This window comes from Capricornis sumatraensis, chromosome 5 (assembly GCF_032405125.1).
Source record: "Capricornis sumatraensis isolate serow.1 chromosome 5, serow.2, whole genome shotgun sequence".
NCBI classification, from domain to species: domain Eukaryota; kingdom Metazoa; phylum Chordata; class Mammalia; order Artiodactyla; family Bovidae; genus Capricornis; species Capricornis sumatraensis.
In genome coordinates, this window is record NC_091073.1 from 35369677 (window position 1) to 35395817 (window position 26141).

Here is a 26141-nt window from a genome sequence, read left to right on the forward strand (position 1 = left end):
CTAGTTTTCCGAAGTTGATAAAGTTAAGAAAGTTTAACACCTCACCCAGAAGTCAGTGTGATGAGTGTTCATTTTTCTCCTCATAATTACTTAAAACATTATATTTAAATTAAAAACAATGTGGGCTTTGAGTAACATTCTTATCATCATCATGATGACACCTCTCTAATGAAAATATACACTAAATAGGGAAGAACTCAGAATTTTAGTAAGTAGTTAAAATAGGAGACTGAGAAGATGCTCCTTGCTTCAGCCATGTTTGTAGGCTTCTTGGAGGAATTTCAGTTCTCCAAAGCTCAGGCCACTTTGATGGAAGAATTTGAGAGTTTCCAGCATTCATGGGTTCTGTCTGTCTGGTGCATGAGTAAGAAAAACTTGCCTTTTGCTACAGCCTCATAGCAGGGTCCTGGCAGGAAAAAGACGACAAAGTAGGTTGGAATTGTTTGATAGAATTCACAGAGTGACTGTTTTACAAGAAGAATTTGAAGAGCAAAGGGTAAAGGGAACTCAGTGGAGATGCTGAGGCTACAAAGGATCTTTAGCAGCAGGAAGCCATTACTGCCTCCAGGCCTGAAGGTGTTCCTAGCGCCTCTGAGCAGAGCTGTGGATCTCAAGGCACATATAGCCCCAAGATGAGCTGTGGATTGCAGCACATAGCCCTCACTCCACTCTCCCCCAACCCACCCCGCTATCCCCCCAACAAGCACAACCTGGAAGCAATGAAGGTCTGCCAGACCCCTCTCTTCTCCTATACTGCTCTCTCTTGCTAGTGCTTCCAGTGGCCTAGAGCACTCAGGGGCAAGGGAGCCCAAGGAGAATTCCTTAGAAATTAGATGCCAGCATCTGAGGTAGAGAAAAATCAGGCTCTGCCCTCACGGGGTGACTGCATTCATTCAGAGCTTTGCTTGCAATTAAAGAAACCACCTCCATTGGGGTGAAGCAAAACAGAGACTATTACAAGGCTGCAGGGTGCCATGGCAACTGAGGGGAAGATGCAGCCAGACTTCAAGAAAGGAGACCTAGAAGCCCATGAAACCCAGAATACGCCCCTTTGTGTTACTCTTTCATCTGAACATTGGTTTAATTACTCTTCTTTGGGAAACCAGGACAGTCTTTCTCTGCTGTTTGGTTCACCAGCAGATCAGAGGGACGTCAGCACGAGCTTAGAGGTTCTAGTTCCAACTCTCCCTTCTCTCCGCCCCAGTCCTGAACCCCAGGAAAGTTTACCCTGGTTGGAACAGCTCAGATGAAGTACCTACCCCTGGGCCCTGTGGCCAGAGGAACAGGGACACACAACAGAAGCATGCTAGCTGTCAGCCCACCCCGTGTGAGATGGAGCTTGGAACAATGCTGTCCATGCATCCCATGCAACAGACTTCTTAAATTTTACTCCTGAGCCAGACCCCGAAGTACTAAGATTGAGTAAAGTGCCAGGGGAATTTTTATTTCTTTATTGGAAAATATTTTTGCTACCATTACCCATAGACACATGATGGGCCTTAGAAAAAAGAATCACTTCTGCATCATTTAAAGTGGCTTAAACTAAGCCTGTACAAGGAAAAGAATATGTGTATTTTTCATATGTATGAGTTTTAAGTGTGTATGTATATATACATATACACACACGTATATATATGAAAGTGAAAGTTAGTCCCTCAGTCGTGTCCGACTCTTTGTAACCCCACAGACTGTAGTCCACCAGACTCCTCTGTCCATGAAATTCTCCTGGCAAGAATACTAAAGTAGGATTCCATTGCCTTGTCCAGGGGATCTTCCCAACCCAGCAATCAAACCCAGGTCTCCTATATTGAAGGCAAGCTCTTTACCATCTCAGCCACCAGGGAAGCTAAAACTTAAAGGCTGGGCTCATCAGGGATACTTACAAACCCATGTGTAAGAGCATACATACTTATTTTATCCTTAAAGAATATTAATCTTTAATATAAGGTTAAACATAGCTAGCATAATAATAGAAGCTTGCGTTTGTTGTTATAGGTTCTTTATATGATTTATTGTGTTTAATTGTAGCAGTGATGCTATGAAGTGAGTACAACTATTATCACCATTTTACGTGTAAGGAGACTTAATCATATAGAGGTTTAGTGGACAATTCTTATTCCTCTTATATGTTAGGGAAATGTAGACTAGACAAAAATTCATGACTCACCAAAAGAATACAGGAATGGAGTGACAGCTTATTATCAGTCATGGTCCATGGGAGTCTCCTGATGTCTGTGTTATGCCCCCTTTAGGTATATCAAGATTGGAGATAAAGAATGTGAATTTAACCACAACTTTCGTCTTATCCTTCACACAAAACTGGTAAATCCTCACTATAAGCCAGAACTGCAGGCTCAGACAACCCTCCTCAATTTCACGGTCACAGAAGATGGTCTGGAAGCCCAGCTGCTGGCAGAGGTTGTCAATATTGAAAGACCAGACTTGGAGAAACTTAAGGTAAGAATTATGAAATTATCCCTCAGCACTTATTCAGTACCTTCTTTGCACAAATGGTAGTGCCAAACATAGGAGTATAAGATGGGATGCCTGCCTTCCAGGATCTCGCAATCTACTTAAGAAAAATGAGAATATATGTGAACAGTTAAGTAGCAACTCAAGATACTTCTGATTAAGGAAGTAGTCAGGATTGTGCCGGAGGAGATGGACTCATTGTGGGTCTTGTTTGGTGCACGTGACTCTGGCAAGCACAGAGTTGGAATCATGGAAGCAGGGCTGGAGAAACAGATACATGCTCTAGAAGGTTGGAAAGAACAGAGGGTAGAGAGGGATCTGCCCTGGGCTTCCTTTCCTAAGAGATCCCCAAACACTGGGCCCTCAAAAGTTTTTAACTCTCAAGTTCTGCCCCCAGGAATTAGCCAATTACTACTTACATGTTCCTGAGAAGCTTTGACTGTATTCACCCGTCTCTAGTTTTCAGCATGGCAATTGCCCTGTGACCTCAGTTCTCTGACAGATACAAGAAGAGCTGTGATGTTTAGCTTTTATCCTGTTATGAGGATGGAAATAATGCCTTTTCTCTTTAGATGTAATACAGAAACCAAAAGTTTCTTCCTCTGGGTTCCTAATGTTCCATGATTATGATGTATGGTCATGCTCTGGACCCTGGAGTACAACCAGCTCTTACCATGCCTTCTGAATTTAAAGTTTAAATGCATTGCAAACAAATAATACCAAGCAAGAAAATACAAATATTTAAAATTCTGTACTTTAGCAGGTGGTGGAGGAGGCAGAGATGTTTGGCATACAAAAATGCATTATATTTCTATGAGATGCCAAAATTTCATGTGTAATTATCCCTTGATTATCTCCATCTAGATTAAAAAATAATTTATACCTGACTTTAATTGGGAAAATTTCTGGGCATATTTAACTATGTGTATTGCTTTTAAAGAATTTTTAAAGATTATGATTACTACAGTTGTAATGCTAAGTGTTTTGTTTTATATGAAGTGATATGAATTTATTCACTGTCTCTCACCTTTTGCTTGGTTTGCATTAGCTGGTTCTGACAAAGCACCAAAACGACTTTAAGATAGAGCTGAAGTACCTGGAGGACGACCTCCTTCTGCGTCTCTCTGCGGCAGAAGGGAGCTTTCTAGATGACACCAAACTGGTAGAGAGATTGGAGAGGGCAAAGGCCACTGCAGCCGAGATAGAGTGCAAGGTAGGAAAAGGCAGGTGCTGCCTGGAGCGTTGGGTTTTTTTTAGCTTTTTATCATGGAGTATAGTTGATTAACAGTGCTGTGTTTGTTTCAGGTGTTCAACAAAGAGATTCAGTTATACATATACATGTATCTCTTCTTTTCCCAATTAGTTTTTTTTTTTTTTACAGTATATTGAGCAGCGTTCTCTGTGCTATCCAGTAGGTCCTTGTTGACGATCCATTTTAAATATAGCAGTGCATACCTGTGTATCGCAAGCTCCCTAACTATCCCTCCCTGACCTCCCCTCCCCCACCAACCTCAAGTTCATTCTCGAAGTCTGTGAGTCTGTTTCTGTTTTGTAAATAAGTTCATTTTTATCATTGGTTTTAAGATTCCACATATAAGCAATACCATAGGGTTTTTCTCCCTCTGACTTCGCTCAGTATGACAACCTCTGGGTCCGTCCATGTTGCTGCAAATGTCATTATTTCATCCTTTTTTGAATGGCTGGGTAACAGTCCATCGTCTATATGTACCACGTCTTCTTTATCCATTCTTCTATCGAACAATTAGGTGCTTCCACGTCTAGGCTATTGTAAATAGTGGTTTGATGCTCGTTGGACTTCTGGAGGGCCTATTCTGTTTGAATGAAGTGCTTGGCCAGAAGTGTAGTCCCGCTTGGCCATTTCTCTAAAAGGACTGACTGTGGAATTCAGGCCTTTTCATAAACTGCCCTTAAAAAGTGAACTCTGGATGTCTGAATGGAGATAGAGATGGTTGAAGTTGGGCTTCTCCTAATGCAACAGAGATTCAGTCGTTCACAGTAGACTCTGTCGGGCTGTTATTTTTTCCTGAGTGACTATATTTGAAGGAAATTGGGCCCTGCTGGCTTACGTAGTCTAAAATATTAAAAGGCTTAGCCTTCAGCTTCAGCAAACTGACACCCTACAGTCTCACCACAGGCTTCCTGGTCTGTCATACATTTTACAGAAATACTTAGAGCTTAAGTTTTGTTTACAGACCTTCAGTGCTAGGAAACTGAGCAAAGGATGGTCTCCCACTGCACTCAAATGCATTATTTCCCCAGGAAAGTGACGTTTCCTAAAAGCTAGGAGAAAATGTTCACTTGGTAGACTTCCTGCTGAACGGCCAGCATGTGTCCTAATATGCCTTGGGCATGCACGTTGGACTTTCACACACGGCCACGAGTCTTTAAAACGCTGAGGTTTCGAAATGAGACGGACCCTTATTTGCTTTCTGGAGTATCCTCATTACTAAGTAATCTATTAATTACCTAGCTAACACTGTGTTACCACACATCCAATATATTTGTCTTAGTTTAAGCAAGGAAATGGAATCCCAGATTACTCTTTCCTTTTAAGTAAGTGAATTCTAGGGAGCTCCTAAAATGGTAAAGATTAGGGCAATTAAGTAAATTAGGTCTTAGCTTTGAAGTTAACTTCTAATTGTCTCTTAAAATATCTCTGCTATCTTCCTAACATTTTTCCATGTAGGAGCTTCCTTCTTTGCTCTACATTAAAAAAAATCTTTTTAATATTTCTGTTGGGGTATAATTGATTTACAGCGTTGTATTAGTTTCAGGCATACACAAAGTGAATTTGTGATACAAATACATATATCCAGTCTCTTTTAGAGTCTTTTCCCATATGAGCCATCACAGAATATGGAGTACAGTTCCCTGTACTATGCAGTAGGTCCTTATTAGGTATCTATTTTATTGTTAGTAGTATGCATATATTAATCCCAACCTCCCAAGTTATCCCTCCCTTCCACTTACCCCTGAGTAACCATTTGAAGTACATACCAATATGTACCTCCTGCAAGTACACCATCAAAAAGCTAAATGAATTGCTAGACAGGGCTATTTACAGTTACCCTCTTAGACAAAGGTCTGGGTGTTCCAAACACAATGATTTAAATATTATCCTGTCAGAGGTCCTGCTTTGGGCAGTAATTTACACTGCTGGCTTCTGCTCTACATTTTCTTTCTGTCCTTTTATAGACAAGAATGATGAATCAAGTCTGTAAACAAAGGTTGGACAAATATTGTACCTTGTAAAGTTCTAGGACCAACAGCAGTACTAGACAGAAGAAACTGTGTCTTGAATAAAAACGAGTATGTTGGCTGATGATGGTCTGTGTGTTTAATTACCTCTCTGAATGTACCCAGAGGCTAATATCGTACAAAGATAAACTAAATGGAAATATATGAGCATATGGATGATCTGGTGCAAAGTCAGAATTAGGCAGTCATGAGAGTCTTCCTATAAAGGGTTTTTAGTAAGCTTGGTTATTGGATATTTTATTGACCTTGGCTGCATTTGGATACCTTGTTGACTAATAAAGATATTGGCATTGAATTGACCCAGCAGATTTTTAAGAGTTCTCCCTGGGAGGTGATACAGCTGGGTTATTAACCCCTGAAAGAGAGAGGGGAGGCCAGGAAGGTGACATTACTCAGAATAAATTCTGTAGAACCAGAAACAATCAAGTTTGTTTAATCTGTAACCACAACACAGCTGGAGTTACATCCATTTTCATTTAAAAGTCAGTTTATAAAAAGATTATTTTAAAATATGAATGTTACACTTTTGGGAAAGACCAAGCATAGAGATGCCATACATGTTGTCTACTTCAATACCACTGGCTTCTCATTTCAGATATGCCTCTTCCATCACACAGAGCCTGTGAAGAGTAAGTTACTTATGTTGTCTGCTCCCACCATAGGTGATTGAAGCTAAAGAAAATGAAAGAAAAATCAACGAGGCCCGAGAATGTTACAGACCAGTGGCAGCAAGAGCATCTCTTTTATATTTTGTGATTAATGACCTCAGAAAAATCAACCCCATCTATCAATTCTCTTTGAAGGTAATGATGAATATGCTAAGAAAAATTTAAACTTTAGAAGTTCAACTTGTTTCTGAAAGTTTAGAATTTTTTTAAAGCAATCTAGTGTGTCCAGTAAGGAGTCTCAAGGATCTAGCTAGCAAAATAAAAACAAGGTGAAAGAAATTTTCACTTTCTCAGTAACTTTCATTTCTAATTTTCAGTAGGGCTTTGAAATAATTAACTTATGTGACATCAAAACACACTGTTTACATTCTTCAATAGGATCTTAAGGAGCTTAATATATATATATATTATGTGTGTATATATATACACATAAAGGGAATTCTCCTGGAGGCTCCTGTACTTTTTTTGTGAAAGTGTTCATGTTATAAAAAAGATTTCCCATTTTATTTTGGTACAGAGGGGAAAAAAGTGGTAATAACTATTGATTAAGCCAGTGTTTCAGGCAAGACACTTTATTTCTTTGGCTCATTCTTATGCCTAAAACATCTCAGTAAAACATGTTATTTTATCCTTATTTTTAAAAACTAATATGTTCAGATTTTAAATTGGCAAAGAATTCACATTTCATAATCGTAAGAGTCAGGATTTGAGCCCATGACTGATTCTGAACCCAGTGGTCTTTACTTTGTACCACTCTGCCTCTGGGAAGTATCCATTCATTCCATCTTTCAGTTTTTAAACAAATAGCTATTGTGATCAGTCATAATGCCAGATGTTGTGCTGGTTGCTGAGTGTACAGTTTGGAAAACACAGATAAGAGTGGAGATATGTAGACTGGTGTGTGTATAAAAGTGACAAGTACGACGAGAGAGAACAGTAGAGATGGAGAGGCTGTTTTACTGAGGGCTCAAGGAATACCTCTCAGAGGTTATATAGTGTTTGGAGAATATAACAGACATATGAGACAGGAAAGAGTTTTCGAGATTTCAGGTGAATGAATCTGGTTGGGGTGGTTGGGGTGTAATGAGTGAGGGAGAAGATGGTGAGACATGAGTCCTGAGAGCTGGGGGTGTCTGGATCACATGAGGTCTATACTGGGGACTTTGGATTATAGTCTGTGGACAGAGAGAGGCCACTGAAAGGCTGTAGGCAGATGACTCATGTGATAGCAAAAGACTCAAACAGAAGTGTGGAGACTTGCGATTTGAAGCTACAACAGTCAGCTCTTGGAGATGGATTCAGTACAGTTCAGTCGCTCAGTCATGTCCGACTCTTTGCGACCTCATGAATCACAGCACGCCAGGCCTCCCTGTCCATCAGCAACTCCCGGAGTTCACTCAGACTCAAGTCCATCGAGTCGGTGATGCAATCCAGCCATCTCATCCTCTGCTGTCCCCTTCTCCTCCTGCCCCCAATCCCTCCCAGCATCAAAGTCTTTTCCAATGAGTCAACTCTTCGCATGAGGTGGCCAAAGTACTGGAGTTTCAGCTTTAGCATCATTCCTTCCAAAGAACACCCAGGACTGATCTCCTTTAGGATGGACTGGTTCGATCTCCTTGCAGTCCAAGGGACTCTCAAGAGTCTTCTCCAACACCGCAGTTCAAAAGCATCAATTCTTCAGCACTCAGCCCTAGTCACAGTCCAACTCTCACATCCATACATGACTACTGGAAAAACCATAGCCTTGGTTAAACAGACCTTTGGATACTGGCAATAATAAAGAGGAAGGATCAAGGGTAACTAGCAGATGTCTAGTAAGATGGAACAAGTAAAGAAGTTCTGAGAAGCACAGGGGGCTTGGATTCCCTGCAGTGTGAAAGGGAGAAATTAATAGGGCCCAGGCCTACCCAGACACCAAAAATAGACTATGGTATTACAAGGAAAGAAAGCTACAGAGCAGCCCCCATCAGAAAAGGGTTGAAAACTACTGAAAAAGAGATTGGCAAATTGCATCCAGCCACATAGGAAAAGCATAATCTGTTATGAACAATTGGAATTCATTCCAGGAGTGCAAGTTGATTAAACCTTAAAAAACACAATGTAATCCTTCATATTAATAAAATAAAAAAGAGAAAAAGCCTATAATTCAGAAGATGCAAAGAACTTGACAAATTAAAACATTTGGTTAAAAAGAAAATTCTGCGAAAACTGGGATAAATGGTCACTATATCATACTCTGGGCTGAAGGGCATCTGTGAGGATTTTCAGCTAATGTTAATGTTGAAAAATTGAATGCTTCCCTCTAAGATCAAAAACAAAACAAGAATGTCTTCTCTTAACACTTCTATTCAATATTGCACTGGAGGTTATAGCCAGTGAAACAATACCAAAAAAACAAGAAATTTTAAAGAAGAAATGCTTATCTTTTTTCCACAGATAACCTACTACCTTCATGAGAAACTACTAGGATTAAGAAGCGAGTTTTTAGCAAAATCACAGGATATGAAGTCAATATACAAAATTCATTATATTTCTATATATGAAGAATAAACATTTAGAAAATAAAATTAATGCTATTTACAGTAGATTCCGAAATTCTGAAACTCTTAGGATTAATTTTAACAAAACAGATACAAGATCTGCATACTGAAGGTTATAAAATATTATTGAGAAAATTAAAGAAGGTTCAACTAAATGGAGAAAAAGACCATGTTTATGACTCAGAACAATCAGTATTGTTAAGATTTTAATTCTATCCAAATTAATCTATAGATTTAATTCAGTCTCAGTGAAAATCCCAGAAAGGCTTTTTTTTTTTTTGGTAGAAATTGGCTAACAGATTCTAGAATTTATGTAGAAATGCCAAGGATTTAAAAACAACTAATTTTGAAAAAGAAAAACAAATTTGGAAGACTTATAGTATATGATTCCAAAACTTACTACACTGATTGGCCTAAATAAAAACACACTGATCAATGAAACAATAAAGAGTCCAGAAGCAGACCCATAAATGTATGGTCAACTGATTCTTGGAAGTGAGTGTTAAGACATTCACTGAGGAGAGAATCGTTTTTGCAACAAATGGTGCTGGGACACCTGGATATCCACATGGAATAAAATGAGCCTTAGCTACTACATCACTCTATATAAAATGAGTTCAAAATGAATAAGCTAAGCTGTAAAATTTCCTGGAGAACAATAGAAAGTCTTTGGGCTTTGGTTTAGGCAAAGATTTATCCTTAGAGTATAAGAGAAATAAAAATTTCTTAGAGTATAAGAGAAAGAAAAAAGTTACCCTCTTTAAAAGACATTAAGAAAATGAAAAACCAAACCACAGATCAGTAAAAGTTATTTCCAATACATAAATTTCACAAAGAACTTATATCAGAATATACAACTCAATAGTTAATTTAAAAAAAATGGAGGAAAGGCTTGGACTTGTCTGCTGCTGCTGCTAAGTTGCTTCAGTCGTGTCTGACTCTGTGCGACCCCATAGACGGCAGCCCACCACGCTCCCTCGTCTCTGGGACTCTCAAGGCAAGAACACTGGAGTGGGTTGCCGTTTCCTTCTCCAATGAATGAAAGTGAAAAGTGAAAGTGAAGTCGCTCAGTCGTGTCCGACTCTCAGCGACCCCATGGACTGCAGCCTACCCAGGCTCCCCCATCCCTGGGATTCTCCAGGCAGGAATACTGGAGTGGGTTGCCATTTCCTACTAAGATATATATTACCCATAAGCACATTTTTAAGATGCTCAACAATCATCAGAGAAATGCAGAGTAAAAGCAGAATGAGATATAAATGTATACCCAATAGAAAGGCTAAAATTATGCAAGACTGTCATTAACGTAAACGTTGGCACTGATGTGGCGCTACACCTCTCTCTCTTTCCCAGTGGGGATGCAAGGTGCTAAGACTATTTTGGAAAACAGTTTGGCAGTTTCTCATAAAGTTACAAAATGATCTAAATGTTTACTCTAGGTCTTTACCCAAAGGGAATCAACTGCACAACAAAGTTCTAGAAGTACACATCTAAAAAGAATCTGCCATGAGAGAAACAGCTCGGCAGTGGGCAGGGACGGGGGTGGATAATGGTGGGAACGGACTGCAAAGAGGCACATGAGAACTCTTTAGGGTGACATGGATAGCAAGGTTCTACATTTTGATTGCAGTGACTGTTACTGAAGTCTATACATTTATCACTACTCATTGAGCTTTTTATTTAATGGGTGCATTTTATTGTTCATAAATTAAAAATTGATTTTAAAATGTAAATAGCAAATAAGTACTTCGTTAATACCTGCTTACCCATATTTACTGTCAGTTTTTGCAGGGTTTTACTTGCTTTCAAGTATATTAGTCCTTGTCCACCAGTCAAAAAATGTGATATGTTTATATCTATTTATAGATATATAGATTTGGATTATAGATGTACAGAGTTGGATATGTTAGCTATATATCTAAATATCGATATATGTAAAAATATATACAGCCCCATTGCTACCAAAACATATGAGTAAAAACAAATATTGAGTGATTTTTTTAAAGAGTGAGATAATCAAAGGAGATCACAAAAGTACATGGGTAGAATAACAAAAACAAAAAAATAACCTGTTAGAAAATGGGCAAAAACAAAAAAATAACCTGTTAGAAAATGAGTAAAGACATTTCTCCAAAGGAGATATGACCAATGACCAGTAAGCATTTGAAAAGATGTTCAACGTCACTAATGTTTAGGAAAATGCAAATCAAAACCACAATGAGATACTATTTCATATCTATTAGGATACCTACACTATATCGGGGAAAAAAACAGAAAATAACAAGTGTTGGCAATGATCTGGAGAAATTGTAACCCTTGTGCACTGTTGGAAGGGTTGTAAAACAGTACAGTTACTTTGGAAAATAATATAACAGTTGTTTTAAAAATTGCCATGTGATTCAACAATTCCACTTCTGAACATATACCCAAAAGAATTACAAGATGGTCTCAAAGAGACATTTGTACACCCATGTTCATAGCATTGTTCATAATAGACCCAAATGTCCATCACTGGATGAAAGCTGGCTTGAAACTCAACATTTGAAAAACTGAGGTCATTGCATCCGGTCCCATCACTTCATGGCAGATGAAAGGGAGAAAAGTGGTAACAGTGACAGATTTATTTTCTTGGGCTCCAAAATCACTGTGGACAGAGACTGCAGCCATGAAATTAAAAGATGCTTGCTCTTTGGAAGGAAAGCTATGACAAACCTAGACATCATATTAAAAAGCAGAGACATCACTTCGCTGACAGAGGTCTGCATAGTCAAAGCTATAGCTTTTCCAGGAATTATGTACAGCTGTGAGAACTGGACCATAAAGAAGGCTGAGTGCTGAAGAATTGATGCTTTTAAATTGTGATTCTTAAGCCTCCTTTGGACTGCAAGGAGATCAAACCAGAGAATCCTAAAGGAAATCAGTCCTGAATATTCATTGGAAGGACTATTGCTGAAGCTGAAGCTCCAATACTTTGGCCACCTGATGTGAAGAGCCAGCTCATTGGAAAAGACCCTGATGCTGGGAAAGGTTGAAGGCAGAAGAAGCAGGCAGCAGAGGATGAGGTGATTAGATAGCATCACTGACTCAATAGACATAAATTTGAGCAAACTCCAGGAGACAGTGGAGAACAGAGGAGCCTGGCAGACTGCAGTCCATGGGGTTGCAAAGAGTCAGACAGGACTTAGTGACTGAACAACCACAGCAAATATGTACATACAGTGGACACTATTTAGCCTTAGAAAGGAAGGGAATTCTGATGTATGCTACAACACAGATGAACCTTGATGACTAGATAATTCCACTGCAGGAAGTACCTAGAGCAGTCAAACTTGTAGAAACAGTATGTAGAATAGTGGTTGTCAAGGAATAGGGTTATGGATATAATTAAATGAGTTTTTTAAGTGAGTTGTTATCTAACAGTGTTTCAGTTATTCAAGAAGAAAACAGTTTGGAAATGGGTTGTACCACAGTGTGAATATACTTAATACTATTTAAAACTAGTAAGATGGTAAATTTTACCCTTTGTGTATTTTACCAAAATTAAAAATTAAAAAAAATATATATATGTATATATATTCAATTGCATGGGTAGAAGGACAAAGGACAGTGCAGTTCAGTTGGTTAGGAAGAAAATGTGGGTTGATTTTATGAAATAATGTTAAAAATAATAGCAAACTTTCGCTGAGGCCTTACCACATGCCAGGAGCTGTTCTAGAGCTCATAGAATCCTTGTAAAACCCATCCTGTTCTCTCTCCCCATCCATACCCTGTAGCCTCTGGGCTTGGGACTAGCTGGACACCTGCCACCAGTTGTCACCCCTTAACAGTGCCTTGAATTCCCCAGGCTTTCAACATGCTGTTCCACAGAGCCATCGAGCAGGCTGACAAGGTGGAGGACATCCCGGGGCGCATCTCTGCCCTGACCGAGAGCATCACCCATGCCGTCTTCCTCTACACCAGCCAGGCGCTGTTTGAGAAGGACAAGCTCACCTTCCTGTCCCAGATGGCTTTCCAGGTGAGGAGATCAGTCACTGAAAAGCAGCCCCAGAACCCGAGTCTCGCATCTCTGTGTATTAGGTACTTCACTGCTGCTTGGAAGCCCTTGGTGGCCTAAAGATAGTTTGAGTTTCCCAGAGGGAACTTGGACATATATCAGCTTTGTGAGTCGGTCAGTGTGCAGTGGCTTAGGTGGGTTTGCACTTGGGGCAACCACATCAGCCATCACTCTGTAAAACAGGCCCGTGAAGCATTGGCCTCAACTTTAGGTCCTATACAGACCTCCCAGGTATTTATCCTCCTGGGGAGTTTCTTGGAGAGAATCTCAAGGTTAAAGTTCCAAATCTGAGTGGTCCTGGGAGGTTTTCAGAGCCCCATTAAAAAATAGTAAATGTATGGAAAGAGCTGCAGGTTTCACACTCCAACCTTCAGTAAGACCTCTTTCTCATGTGGACTCTGCAAATGATTTTGTTTAAATAAAAGTACCCATGGTGAGGAAAAAACATCGAGGACCTCATTCCTAGATGAAATAAACATGTGTTCCTTTTATTAGTCTGTGTGCTGTATAACTTTTTCGGTCAATTCAAATCTTGATGAAAGATGTCTTGTTTATTTTGTGTCTTCCCAAGTACTTTGCTCAAAGAAGGCATTTTTAAATAGCTGCTGTTAATAGTGATAAACTATCACTTCTCTTTCAATAGTTTTGGTGTTAATAGATTCCTTTGGGTTAGAATAGAATATATGGGTGGAATCATTTTATAATATATGTGATAAACAGGAGTAATACATTATAAAATGGAATTTTTCTTCTTTCTCCCAGTTTTATCGAGATAGAATAGACACATACATTGTATTAGTCCATCATGTTCAACATAATAATCTTACGTATGTATATATTGTGAAATGATTACACTATAAGTTTAGTCAACAGCCTTCACCTCATATAGTTACATTTTTTTCTCATGATGAGAACTTTAAGACTTTTTTGTTGTGGTGGTGGTTTAGTCCCTAAGTCATGTCTAACTCTTTTGTGACCCCACGGACTATAACCTGCCAGGCTCCTCCGTCCATGGGATTCTCCGGGCAAGAATACTGGAGTGGGTTGCCATTTCCTTCTTCAGGAGATCTTCCTGACCCAGGGATGGAACCTGTGTCTCCTGCATTGGCAGCGAATTCTTTAGCACTGAGCCACCAGGGAAGCCTTACTCCTTAGCAACTAACTAATACACAATAGAGTATTGTTAACTGTGATCACCATGCTGTACATCACATCCAGTACTTGTGTATAACTAAAAGTTTATACCTTTTCATCACCTTCATCCATTTTTCCACCCCCCACCACCTACCTCTGACAACCACCAACTTGTTCTCTGTATCTGTGAGTTTTGTTTTTTTGGATTCCACGTGAAAGTGAGATTATACAGTGTTTCTCTTTCTCTATGTGACTCTTTTCCTTAGCATAATGCTCTCAAGGTCCATCTATCTTGTCACAAATGACAGGATTCCCTTCTTTTTATGACTGAATAATATTCCATTGTTCATATGTATGTGCATATATAAAAATCATACGTATATACACACACATACACACCACGTTTTCTTTATCCATTCATCCATAGATGGGGGCTTAGGTTGTTTCTATATGTTGGCTATTGTAAAAAAAAAAAAAAAGTGCTGTAATGAACATAGGAGTACAGATATCTTTTTGAGATGGTGATTTCACTTCTTTTGGATGTATACCCAGAAGTGAAATTGCTGGATTCTGTGATAGTCCTATTTTTCATTTTTTGGGGGATCTCCATATTCTTCTCCATGTAGCTTTACCAGTTTACACTCCCACCAGCAGTGCTCAGGGGTTCCTGTCTCATATCCTCACCAGCATGTCATCTCTTGTCTGTTTGCTGATAGCCGTCCCAACAGGTGTGAGGTGACGTCTCGTGTGGTTTTGATTTGAATTTTCCTGGTGATTAGTGATGAGTGATCTTGAGCACTTTTTCATGTAACTGTCAGCCATTTGTGTGCCTTCTTTGGTACAATGACTATTCAGTTCCTCTGCCCATATTTTAATCATATTGTTTGTGGGTTTTGCTGACATTTGTGTGTTTACATGTATTGTTCATGAACAGTGATGGACCAGGGATGGTACCGTATGTATACACACGTGTGTACATCTATTTAAAACTTCTTTTTAGAATATGTGTAGGAATTATCTATCTGAAATACTGTTTACATAAATGTAAGCTTTATATATATGAGGACAATTTTTTGTTTGATGAAATAAATCAAATTGGATTAAGAAAAATTATCTAATAAAATAATATTCTGATACATGTTACCACCTGTAATGCATTTTGAAAATATCTAGAATTTTTAAATAGCACAAACCTCAAACATTTTACCTGTTTAACTTTATAAGCTGTTATAGTTTCTATGTGGAAATTAGGAATATTTCATTTGTGTCCCTCCTAAATATTCCGTGGACTTTTTATCAGTTCTGTAACCAGCATGTCTCGAGTTCAGTTCATGATGTGTTTGTTTTGTCTGTAAAACAATTTCCAGGTTTTTCTCAACATAATCTCACGTGTAAGAAAAGTCTTATGTATCTCATGGTTTATTGAATATAATTTCTATATCAGGACTAACTTACTGTACTAGTTTTAGCTTTAGTTTAGTGATTCGGTCCATTTTCATCTGAGGCCTTCTCAATTTGTATAAAAAGTTTCAAGACAAGTTTGATCTAACAGCAGAAGGCTAAATATGAAAGCTTATTTTAAATATGCTGCTAGTCAGCACAGGTGTTAAAATGGAAATGAACCAGGTTTGGTAATTATTTGCTATTAGATTTTACAATCAAGATTTTGAGTTCATGAGCATAATCTAAGATCCCTTATTTTAACCACAAACATATATATCTGTAGGAATTCTCAGAAATCTTAGTCCTGCCTTTTCAACCATATCTATTAAGTGGTGACTGCATCCTTGATTTTGATGCAGACCAAATGACCCTTTTCTGCTTTGTGTCCTCTCAAGATTTTGCTGAGAAAGAAAGAGATAGATCATCTTGAATTGGATTTCCTGCTTCGGTTCACAGTTGAACACACTTATCAGAGTCCTGTTGATTTCCTCACTAATCAGTCATGGAGTGCTATTAAGGTATGTTGGGGACATGATTTTTCAAAAAATTTATATATCTTACTTCAAATCTCAGTTCTCTAAAATGTAGTTTTAAAAAATATAGGTGATATACACCATTTTAGTTGTAGATACATGCTGGTTTTAATTTTTTGAAGAACTTCCCATACTCTTTTCCATAATGTCTACACCAATTTGCATGTCCACCAACTATATTCTGATTTCCCTTTTTTATTTGGAAGTAAAGGAACTTTTGATCTATTTATGGATGGGAAAGTTGTTAATAAATATGTATAATGTACAGGACCTTTGGTTAAAGTTGAGGAGTATAAGTGATCTTTTTTTCAGTTGACCTGAATCTAGTTTCTTCATTTGGTTTTTCTTTTTTATAGTATTTCTCCGCTTTTTCAAAAAATTTTGTTAATTTATACAGCGGTATAGTCATGTATTATCATTGTAACATGTTTAAGCAGCACAACCCTAATTGTAAGTCCTTATTCCACGTTTCTGTCAGATTCTATTACTAAAAGTTTATTCTCTGACTCTGGAATCCCTCAGAGATGCTCATCACGTGCTAAGCCTCGCCATACTCTTTTTTTTTTTCCCCTGAAACAGGAACATTTCTCTGTATTGAAAATAACTATGTTTTTCCTTAGTTTTTTAGTATGTTTAGATTTTATTTTTAAATAGAATTTTTAATTAGATTATTGCTCTAGAATCATAACTTCAAGTTCAGTTGTGTATCAGGGTCTCAGCAGAAAACAAATGGCAAATTCAAAGTATGATTTTTTTTTAAAGTTTAACAAAGAGTATGTTTTCATTGTATAAGAAAAAAGATGAGGGGATCAGCCAGGGATGGGGAGGGGAAAGGGTGGGAAAGGAACAGTTAGTGAAACTACTGAGAAAGGAAGCTACGGGAGAGAGCCAACCTCTAGGAACTCTGGCATTCCATAAGGAAGTGGAGCCACTACTAAACATCATCACAGGAAAGCACTGGGGAAGAGGTACCTTCACCGCCTTTCACTAGCCCTCCAGCCTCTTGCCAGTGCTTCCTGTTGGTCAGACCCAACCAGGCAGAAAACCAGGATGCTTTGTTCAAGTCATGCTTCGCGATCACCCCCTTTGCAGAGCAGGAAGGGTCCTGAGTAAATCTGAAGAGGCAATGAAGACTGTCCAGCACCACTTTACCTGCACAGGATCCAATATATAGTCACACGTCTTATTTTTTTTGTTTTGTTTCAGGCCCTTCTTTCTTTCTTATTCTTTAATTTTTAGTTTATATTATAGATGAGTGACAGTGTTGTAGTTTTTTAGGTATGAAATAGATAATCACCAGGGACCTCCTGCCTAGCCCAGGGAGCTCACCTCAACATTCACAGGCCTTTGTCTCAGACCCCAGGCTGCTCTACACTAGCTGCTGTGTTAGTCTCCTCTGCTTCCCTATTTTATCACAGGCAGTCGCCCTCATGGAAGAGTTTCGAGGCCTCGACCGAGATGTGGAAGGATCTGCCAAGCAGTGGAGGAAGTGGGCAGAATCCGAGTGTCCAGAAAGGGAAAAGTTACCACAAGAATGGAAGAAGAAAAGCTTAATACAGAAGCTGATTATTTTGAGAGCAGTGCGCCCCGACAGAATGACATATGCTCTCAGGTGGGCACGGTTAGCTCTCACAGAAATTAACCTAGAGGAAGCTTGGTCTTGAAGCCTAGAAGTATCTGGTGGAGACATTATGGTTCATGTTAATGAAAAGTGATTCTGCCAACATTTTTATATTATAATCACTACTGTTGCCAAGATTTGCTAAGCACTGAACAGTATGCTAGGCTGTCAGCGGACTGAGCATATTCTTCCTGAAAACTTTTAATTCTGAAATCAGTAGGGGAAACAGGAAACTGATGGAAATATTCTAGGAAGAGAGCTGGCAGAGTTCAGAGGCCAGGAACTCGCATTATGCTAGTGTGATTCTCATTGTCTTTCACTTAGTGGTGGCACTTTGGCTCTGAAGATTTTGCACATCAAACAAAAAACGAATTCCTTTCATGGATTCACTTATAGTTCTATAACTCTGCAACCAGAGCAATTTAAAAGCAGAACCCTTGTCTGAATCTTGGTTTAAGTGTCCTTTTTTCTTTGCCCTTTTGGCTTCTCAGTGGTAATACGCTGCTTAATTCTAATTTGAATTCACCAGCCAGAGAATTCTCAAGTTCCTTCCCTATGGAGCTGCTTTTTCTTCAGTAGTATTCACTTGCCGCAGGTTTTTTCCTTTGCTTTGTCTTTTCAGCCAATTTTCCCTTTGCAGAAGCCTCTGTCGCACCCTACTTTACAAGTTAATTCTGCTTAGTAGTACTTACTTTCTGCTAAATCTGATGCTACTGGCAAATAATCCCTGCTTAATTGAGCTTCCCTGTGTTAGAAACACCCCAAAAAGCATTTGTATATTCATGAGAAGCCCAACAGGCTGGAAAATTGCATGGTGGCAAATCTAATGAACTGTTCATAAGTAATAGGGGGGTCTGGCAGGGGGTTTGGGGGGACACAAAGCCACATGCAGGCAGCTGATGATACTCAGGAGGGTCTCAGTAGCCCCCCAAAAAGAATGTAGGCCTGTGATTTTCATCGCTTCTAAAGCAGTGAGATTTCACTGACTCGACTGCATAGATCTAGTCAGATTCATACTGCCATTATTACAAGACATCATATGTTCTAAACAGGGCTGGCTTCCTTCCTGTGTCTGCAGTTTAAGCTGATTCAAGTTGTGACACTTTTCAGGGTCAAAAACACTGATCCTGTCTTTGGCATTATTTTTTTTTTACAGGAATTTCGTGGAGGAAAAACTGGGTGCCAAGTATGTAGAGAGGACCAGATTGGACTTGGTTAAAGCATTTGAGGAGAGCAGCCCCGCCACCCCCATATTCTTCATCCTCTCTCCAGGAGTAGATGCCCTCAAAGACCTGGAGATACTGGGTGAGTGGCCAGGAGGTGGCCATCCAGCCCTGACTCTCACCCAGTGCCAACCCAACCTTCCTTTCAGCTCACAGTTATCTCAGTTGGGTTTTTTTTTTTTTCCCTTTCTCATCTGTTGGAGATCGAATCTATGGAAAATGTAAGGTTAATAACACCGTAGTCAGAAGAAATGTTTAAATGGAGCATTCCTCTGGTTGGCATAATGCAGGTTTCTTTTGTACAATTTTCTACCTTTTGACTAGATGGGGGCCAGAGGGCAATTTTCTCCATGCTCTTGTAATCTTGTGCCCCCTGTGACTAAATAATGGTCATTAGAGCAAGTCTACTCGACTGTGCTAGGCACTGTCGCTTTGTGCTTTCGATGACTATTCCCCACGGTCTGCACGGAGAGCGCCGGGTTAATAGAGCTGTGACCTGACTGTGCCGGATTCCAGCACGGCCTCGCAAGGTGAGAGGCTCCTGCGTTTTACCAAATGAGCTGATCCAGTCAAAAAAATGATGTGATACCTACCACATGTTGCTCCTTTTTATGAGGACAGTGTTTTGCTACTCCTGTAAGAGTTTATAAAGCTTAATAACAATGCTTGCCACCTATCAAAATGTCAAAAGCTTTATTATGATAAAACCAGAAGAACTAATTTCCATAGGCTTTGCTAATGCTTGCGAGGAGGCTGCCATTGACACTGAAAGCTTAAAATGATGCTGTTGAAACAACAGAGGTTTAGTTTGGATTCTTTAGGAAAGCGACCGTGGAGGTAACAGCGGTTGCCACGGGCGGTCGTCAGGTAACAGAACACGGGGCCTTTCTCACCCCGCCTTGGTTCACTCTTCCGCTTGCTGTGTCATGCCCTCCCGCAGGCAAAAGGCTGGGGTTTACCATCGGCTCGGGAAAATTCCACAACGTGTCTTTAGGACAAGGGCAGGAGATGGTGGCAGAAACGGCCCTGGAGAAGGCTTCCAGAGAAGGACACTGGGTCATACTCCAAGTGAGTATCACGTTTTCAGGGGCAGCACGGGGAATGAGCACGATGGGCAGTGCAGAGCCACCCTGCCCAGTGGGCATGAGCCTTTCACATAACACATTGCCATCTGCAGAGTCCTGGGGGTTCCCTCAGCAGCAGACACACCTCCAAGGTGACAAGGAGCTCTGCTGACAAGAATACATACCATCTTGAGGAATTTTCTAGCCATTGTGGTTTAAATGTAAAATTATTTATCCATGACTGCAGTGGGCCTTCAGTGCCGCATGGGGCTTCCTCTAGTTGTGCTGAGCGGGGCCTGCTCTCTAGCTGTGGTGGCTTCTCTTGTTATGGAGAATGGGCTCTAGGTACACGGGCTTAGTTGCCCTGCAGCATATGACGTCTTCCCAAACTAGGAATCAAATCCATGTCCCCCACATCAGCAGGCAGATTCTTATCCACTAGACCACCTGGGAAATCTAAAATTTAAAATACTAGAGGGAGCCCATTGTTCTCTTTATGCACATGTATCTGAAACACCCAGTAGGGCTGGAGGACGGACAGACAGACAGACAGAGTACCGACAGTGTTGTCATGACATCCCTCATCTGCATATAGCTTTAAAGTCGACAGAGCATTTTTTCATTTCTCATTATCTCCTATGACTCTGATTCTGCCCCTAGCTTATTGTGTAGCATCCTCTTTGTAAATTAAAGGATTGAGGACTAGCCCCTTATCCTTTCCAGGGCTTATATATATGGCTCTGAGTCTGCCAGTCAGTGTTCTCTGGAGGGGTTTCTATGACTCGGGATTCTGGTGTCAACTGAAAAAAACCCACACAGAGGAGGTATGAGTTCAGTTTTATTTGGGGACTTCACTGAGGACTGTAGCCCGGGAGACAGACTCTCAGCTCTGAGAAACTACACCAGAGACGTAGCGGGGAGAGGCCAGTGTGTATGTGGTCTTAGCAACCAAGCGCACGTCTCAGTAGAGGGTTGCTGCTAGTCACAGGGAGCAGCTATCTCTGCTAATGATTTTAGTGATTTTCTAGGTATAAAAAGATACAAGAAATAGATTCATAAGACATTTTCTCCTGAAAATATCTAACTGTGAAGGTCTGTTCTACCAGATTTTCCCAGAGTATAGAGTGCCTTATTCCCGACCTCCACCCTGAGCACTTTTCAGGTTGTGCTGAATGCCAGTGCTTGCCGTGGCTGATGATGTCATCCTTATAGAAAGAGATGGCAAGCAGCATTTTTTAGTTTGCACCAGTAAGAACCTAAGAACCCATGGAGGCCAGTCCAGCTTCAGGCGGCACCTAGGGGCCAAGCAGACTCCATACAGCAGGGCATGCCAGCTGTCTTGGGGGATCTGGAAATAGGCTTTTGATTTGGAGCACAAAGGTTCTCTTTTATATGCCAGACTCTCTACTAGGCAATTCATTCCTGGGATACATTATTGCTAATCATCACAGCAAAGCTGCAAGGGGAGGTATGGCCATCCCATTGTAAAGATAAGAAAATTAAGCCTCCGAGTAGTCTGGAGAGCCTCAGGGCCACGCAGTGGGAAAAGGACAGGGCCTGTTTGGCAGCGGACGATGTGTTTTCAGCTAGCCCACACTGCCACCTCATGCGGTCAGGATGCTGGCCTTCCCTAATGTCTCCAATGTCTGGGGCTGATGCTGTTTCTATTTATGCTTAAAATAAAATTGGATTCACAAAGACGCTGCCCATTATCCACACAGAATATAACCTTCTGGGAGAGTAAAACCTACTGCTTAAACCATGGGCCTTCAGTATGGGGACTTGGGATGACGAGTCCCCTTCTGAGCCTCACAGAGTCAAATGGCTCACAGTGGAGGGTTTGTTTTTCTAAAACTAGCAGTTGCTGCTTGGACAGTTGTGTGGACCCTGGGGTCTTCCCACAGAAGAAAGAGTTCTTTGCAAATTCTCACATCCAGAGGCTCAGACTGACATGAAACTGGGAGGGATGCAGCTATCTCCTAAGAGAAGACAGTACTCAAAGTAAAATGTTTCTGTCAGTTTTATGTCAGTGCTGAGCTACCAGTTGTCCCCTTCCCCCCCCAAAAAAATGCAAGTAGTAAGTTTTCCCATTAAAAAAAAAAAAAAAAAGCCTTGAAAGACTGCACTTTGTGAAGGGTCTCCTTTTGGATATCTATTCTAGACTTTTGTTCCTAGTGATAAGCCAGAAACTTAGAATGTAACTTTTTTGCTATTTTTCACCACACTCTGCAGTTCCCAAAGATTTATAGTATCCCTGTGATTGGCAGTTAAAAGAAGAGCAGGACTTCGAAGCATGACAAGACCAGCATAATCAGAACTTGTTATATTATTTGTATCTTACATTCAGTTTGGTTGGCGTGGGCAAAGGAAACGTATGCACATGTTAATAAGTTCTTATACAGACTCCACCATAGTTAATTACTACGATCAGAAATAGCCCCCCTTGGGATATTTAGGCAGCTAGGGTTTTGTCAGAAAACCCACACTCCACAGAAAACTATAACTAAGGTAGCAGGCTGGCGCTGTCTTTATCTCATGCACACCAGATGATCTGTGAATTAAAATAATGGAATTAAAAACCATTTTTCATGGGCAAAGTGGGTCATTTTCAAGATATGTGTATTGACTAAAAATGTTGCACAAACTGCTGCCCTTGGACAAATGGCCACAGGTATCTAGCCAGTCTCAAAGCTGGTATCCTCAAGAATGGTCCCCAGGCTGGATTCCAAAGTGTTACTGTGTACAGCGATGGTGTGCTTGGAGATTTTTCTGTTCCCTGACTCCAAAGTCACCACCTAGGGATATTTTTACATTTGTTTCACATAAACTTTCCAAGCAAGGCATTGTCATATTCCATGAAGTAGAGAATTAGAACACATTTGAGCATGCAAAACAGATTTTATTATAGATTTTGCTCCTGCTTACTTGTATGAGGGCACAGTTAGATGTGAGAAGCACTTTCCTTATCATCTAGTAGCAAGTAAGGGAAAAAACTTAGCCCTTACCTACTGTAGAAGTTTTCTAGGGTTACCATACCAGAGTATCATGGATTGGATCATTTGAGCAACAGAAGTTTAATTTCTTATTGATCTAGGGGCTAGAAGTCTGAGATGAAGGTGTCAGCAGAGTTGGTTTTAACTGAAGTCTCCCTGTTTCTTGACATGGTCTTCCTTCTATGTATGTCTATCTATCTAATCTCTTCTTCTTATAAGGGCACCAGTCATGTTGGATTAAGGTCCACTTTAATGTCTGCTGTGCTTGCTGTGCTTAGTTGCTCAGTCGTGTCTGTCTTCTTGAAAACCCATGGACTGTAGCCCGCCAGGCTCCTCTGTCCATGGGGATTCCCCAGGCAACAATACTGCAGTGGGTTGGCATACTCTCCTCTTTAATGACTGCATTTAGCCTTAATTTCCTCTTTTAAGAACCTGTTCCAAATATAGCTGCATTCTGAGGAGCTGAGGGCTCAGTTTAGTTCAGTCGCTCAGTCGTGTCCGACTCTTTGTAACCCCATGAACTGCAGTATGCCAGGCCTTCCTGTCCATCACCAACTCCCAGAGCCTACCCAAACCCATGTCCATTGAGTCAGTGTTCCCATCCAGCCATCTCATCCTCTGTCTTCCTCTTCTCCTCCTGCCCTCCATATTTCCCAGCATCAGGGTCTTTTCAAATGAGTCAGCTCTTCACATCAGGTGGCCAAAGTATTGGAGTTTCAGCTTCAACATCAGTCCTTCCAATGAACACTCAGGACTGATCTCCTTTAGGACGGACTGGTTGGATCTCCTTGCAGTCCAAGGGACTCTCAAGAGTCTTCTCCAACACCACAGTTCAAAAGCATCAGTTCTTCGGTGCTCAGCTTTCTTCACAGTCCAGCTCTCACATCCATACACGACCACTGGAAAAACCATAGCCTTGACTAGACAGGCCTTTGTTGACGAAGTAATGTTTCTGCTTTTCAATATGCTGTCTAGGTTGGTCATAACTTTCCTTCCAAGGAGTAAGCGTCTTTTAATTCATGGCTGCAGTCACCATCTGCAGTGATTTTGGAGCCCCTGAAAATAAAGTCAGCCAGTTTCCACTGTTTCCCCATCTATTTGCCATGAAGTGATGGGACCAGAGGCCATGATTGTCATTTTCTGAATGTTGAGCTTTAAGCCAACTTTTTCACTCTCCACTTTCACTTTCATCAAGAGGCTTTTTAGTTCCTCTTCACTTTCTGCCATAAGGATGGTGTCATCTGCATATCTGAGGTTATTAAAATTTCTACTGGCAATCTTGATTCCAGCTTGTGCTTCTTCCAGCCCAGCGTTTGTCATGATGTACTCTGCATATAAGTAAAATAAGCAGGGTGACAATATACAGCCTTGATGTACTCCATTTCCTGTTTAGAACCAGTCTGTTGTTCCATGTCCAGTTCTAACTGTTGCTTCCTGACCTGCATACAGGTTTCTCAAGAGGCAGGTCAGGTGGTCTGGTATTCCCATCTCTTTCAGAATTTTCCACAGTTTATTGTGATCCACACAGTCAAAGGCTTTGGCATAGTCAATAAAGCAGAAATAGATGTTTTTTCCGGAACTCTCTCGCTTTTTCACTGAGGGTTAGGACTCAACATATCGACTTCAATGGACATGATTCAGGCCTTAACACCTTTCATTGTTCAGTATTCTCCCAGGGGAGAAAAGCCTAATAACGTCAACCACCGGATTGGCGTAGGTATTTTTACAACAAGACTGTTTTGAATAAAGATATCTACATTACTGCTCCTGTTATCAAATTCCGATTTGGCCACTTGCTGCTCCAAAAGCCAATACTGGAGAGGCAAGTGCTGGTGGGAAGAAAGATTTCCAGATTCAGAAATCTGGCAACCTGGGGAGAAGGCAGACTCAGCTCCCAGAACCAACTCCAAAGGTTCAGCTCAGCGATGAAAGGTTTTAAAGGGAAAGGAAAAAGTAATCTCATTTCATCATTGAGGTAGGAGGGTCAGATCTATTGCCATCCCCCTTTGTGAGCTTCCCTCAAAGCTCAGTCAGTAAAGAATCTGCCTGCAATGCAGGAGATCCAGGTTCACTTTCTGGGTCAGGAAGATCCCCTGGAGAAGGAAATGGCAACCCAGTCCAGTATTCTTGCCTGGAGAATCCCATGGACAGAGGAGCCTGGCAGGCTACAGCCCATGGGGTCGCAAGAGTTGGACACCACTTAGCTACTGAACCACCACCACCACTGCACGCAGGCTTGTTAGCACCTTGTGATCATTCTTCAGATGTTATTGTTCACACAGTCTGCTCACCTGATTACTAAACGGGAGGATGGGGAAAAGATCTAGTCATCTGTTAAGTACTTACTCTCCATTTCTGCTTCTTTGATCTAAGGGAAGAATCAACAGGTTAGGTAAGGCATTGTGTGACCAAAAGATTTGAGAGGTGTGCTAGGACCAGAGATGAGTAGAACATGGGGGCACCTAGGTCAAGGTTAGCTACGATATAGCTTTGCTAATGTAACAAGACAGGAGGGTATCCTGCAGAGAGCTGCTTCCTGCAACAGAGCTGCCTGCAAAACAGATGCCTCCATTCCCTTCCCTGTTTGCCATTATTCTATTTCTTTAGCCATTATAATCGTAAATGTGTTTCTTTGTTGGAAATAATGATGTATTCCTGGGGATGATGTTTTCAGTCGCTATAGCAAGGACTTCTCCAAAGCCAGAGATTATGTGAGATATCTTTATACATTTCTCATAGCACCAACAACCAAGCTGAAATGGTGAGTGTTTAGAATGGAAGGAGCCTATTGCAAAACTGAAAATCAAAGAGTGATGGTGGTGACATTTGTTTCTTACCCTATTTCTGACAGCCCTGGGGTTTAAGTTAAATGTTTGGAATACACAATGCATCTTAACAAAGAGTGATTGCTTGCTTTCTCAGCTGGTATTTCATCCCTCATTTCCATGTTAGAGTTCATACACCAATGAGCAGGAGTTGGAGTGGAGGAGATTTCCATCAGTAACAATAAAGTGGCTGATCAGGTGTATTTCTGGCCCTTAGTTCTTATACTTGGTCAAACTAACCCAGATTAGTCTGAGTTATTGAGTTTGAACTATAACAAAGCAAAGTATCAAG

At 40.6% G+C, this 26141-nt stretch overlaps 1 protein-coding gene across 1 annotated transcript in view; it reads left to right on the forward strand.

Annotated features, from left to right (window-relative positions):
* The window catches only part of DNAH11 (dynein axonemal heavy chain 11), a 357268-nt gene that overhangs the window by 301454 nt on the left and 29673 nt on the right, over positions 1-26141 (forward strand). The window contains exons 66-73 of the mRNA XM_068973106.1: positions 2253-2457; positions 3521-3685; positions 6414-6554; positions 12804-12974; positions 15986-16108; positions 17542-17735; positions 18901-19049; positions 19908-20035. Coding sequence (XP_068829207.1) covers positions 2253-2457; positions 3521-3685; positions 6414-6554; positions 12804-12974; positions 15986-16108; positions 17542-17735; positions 18901-19049; positions 19908-20035 — 1276 coding nt within the window. The remainder of the gene's footprint in view (positions 1-2252; positions 2458-3520; positions 3686-6413; positions 6555-12803; positions 12975-15985; positions 16109-17541; positions 17736-18900; positions 19050-19907; positions 20036-26141) is intronic.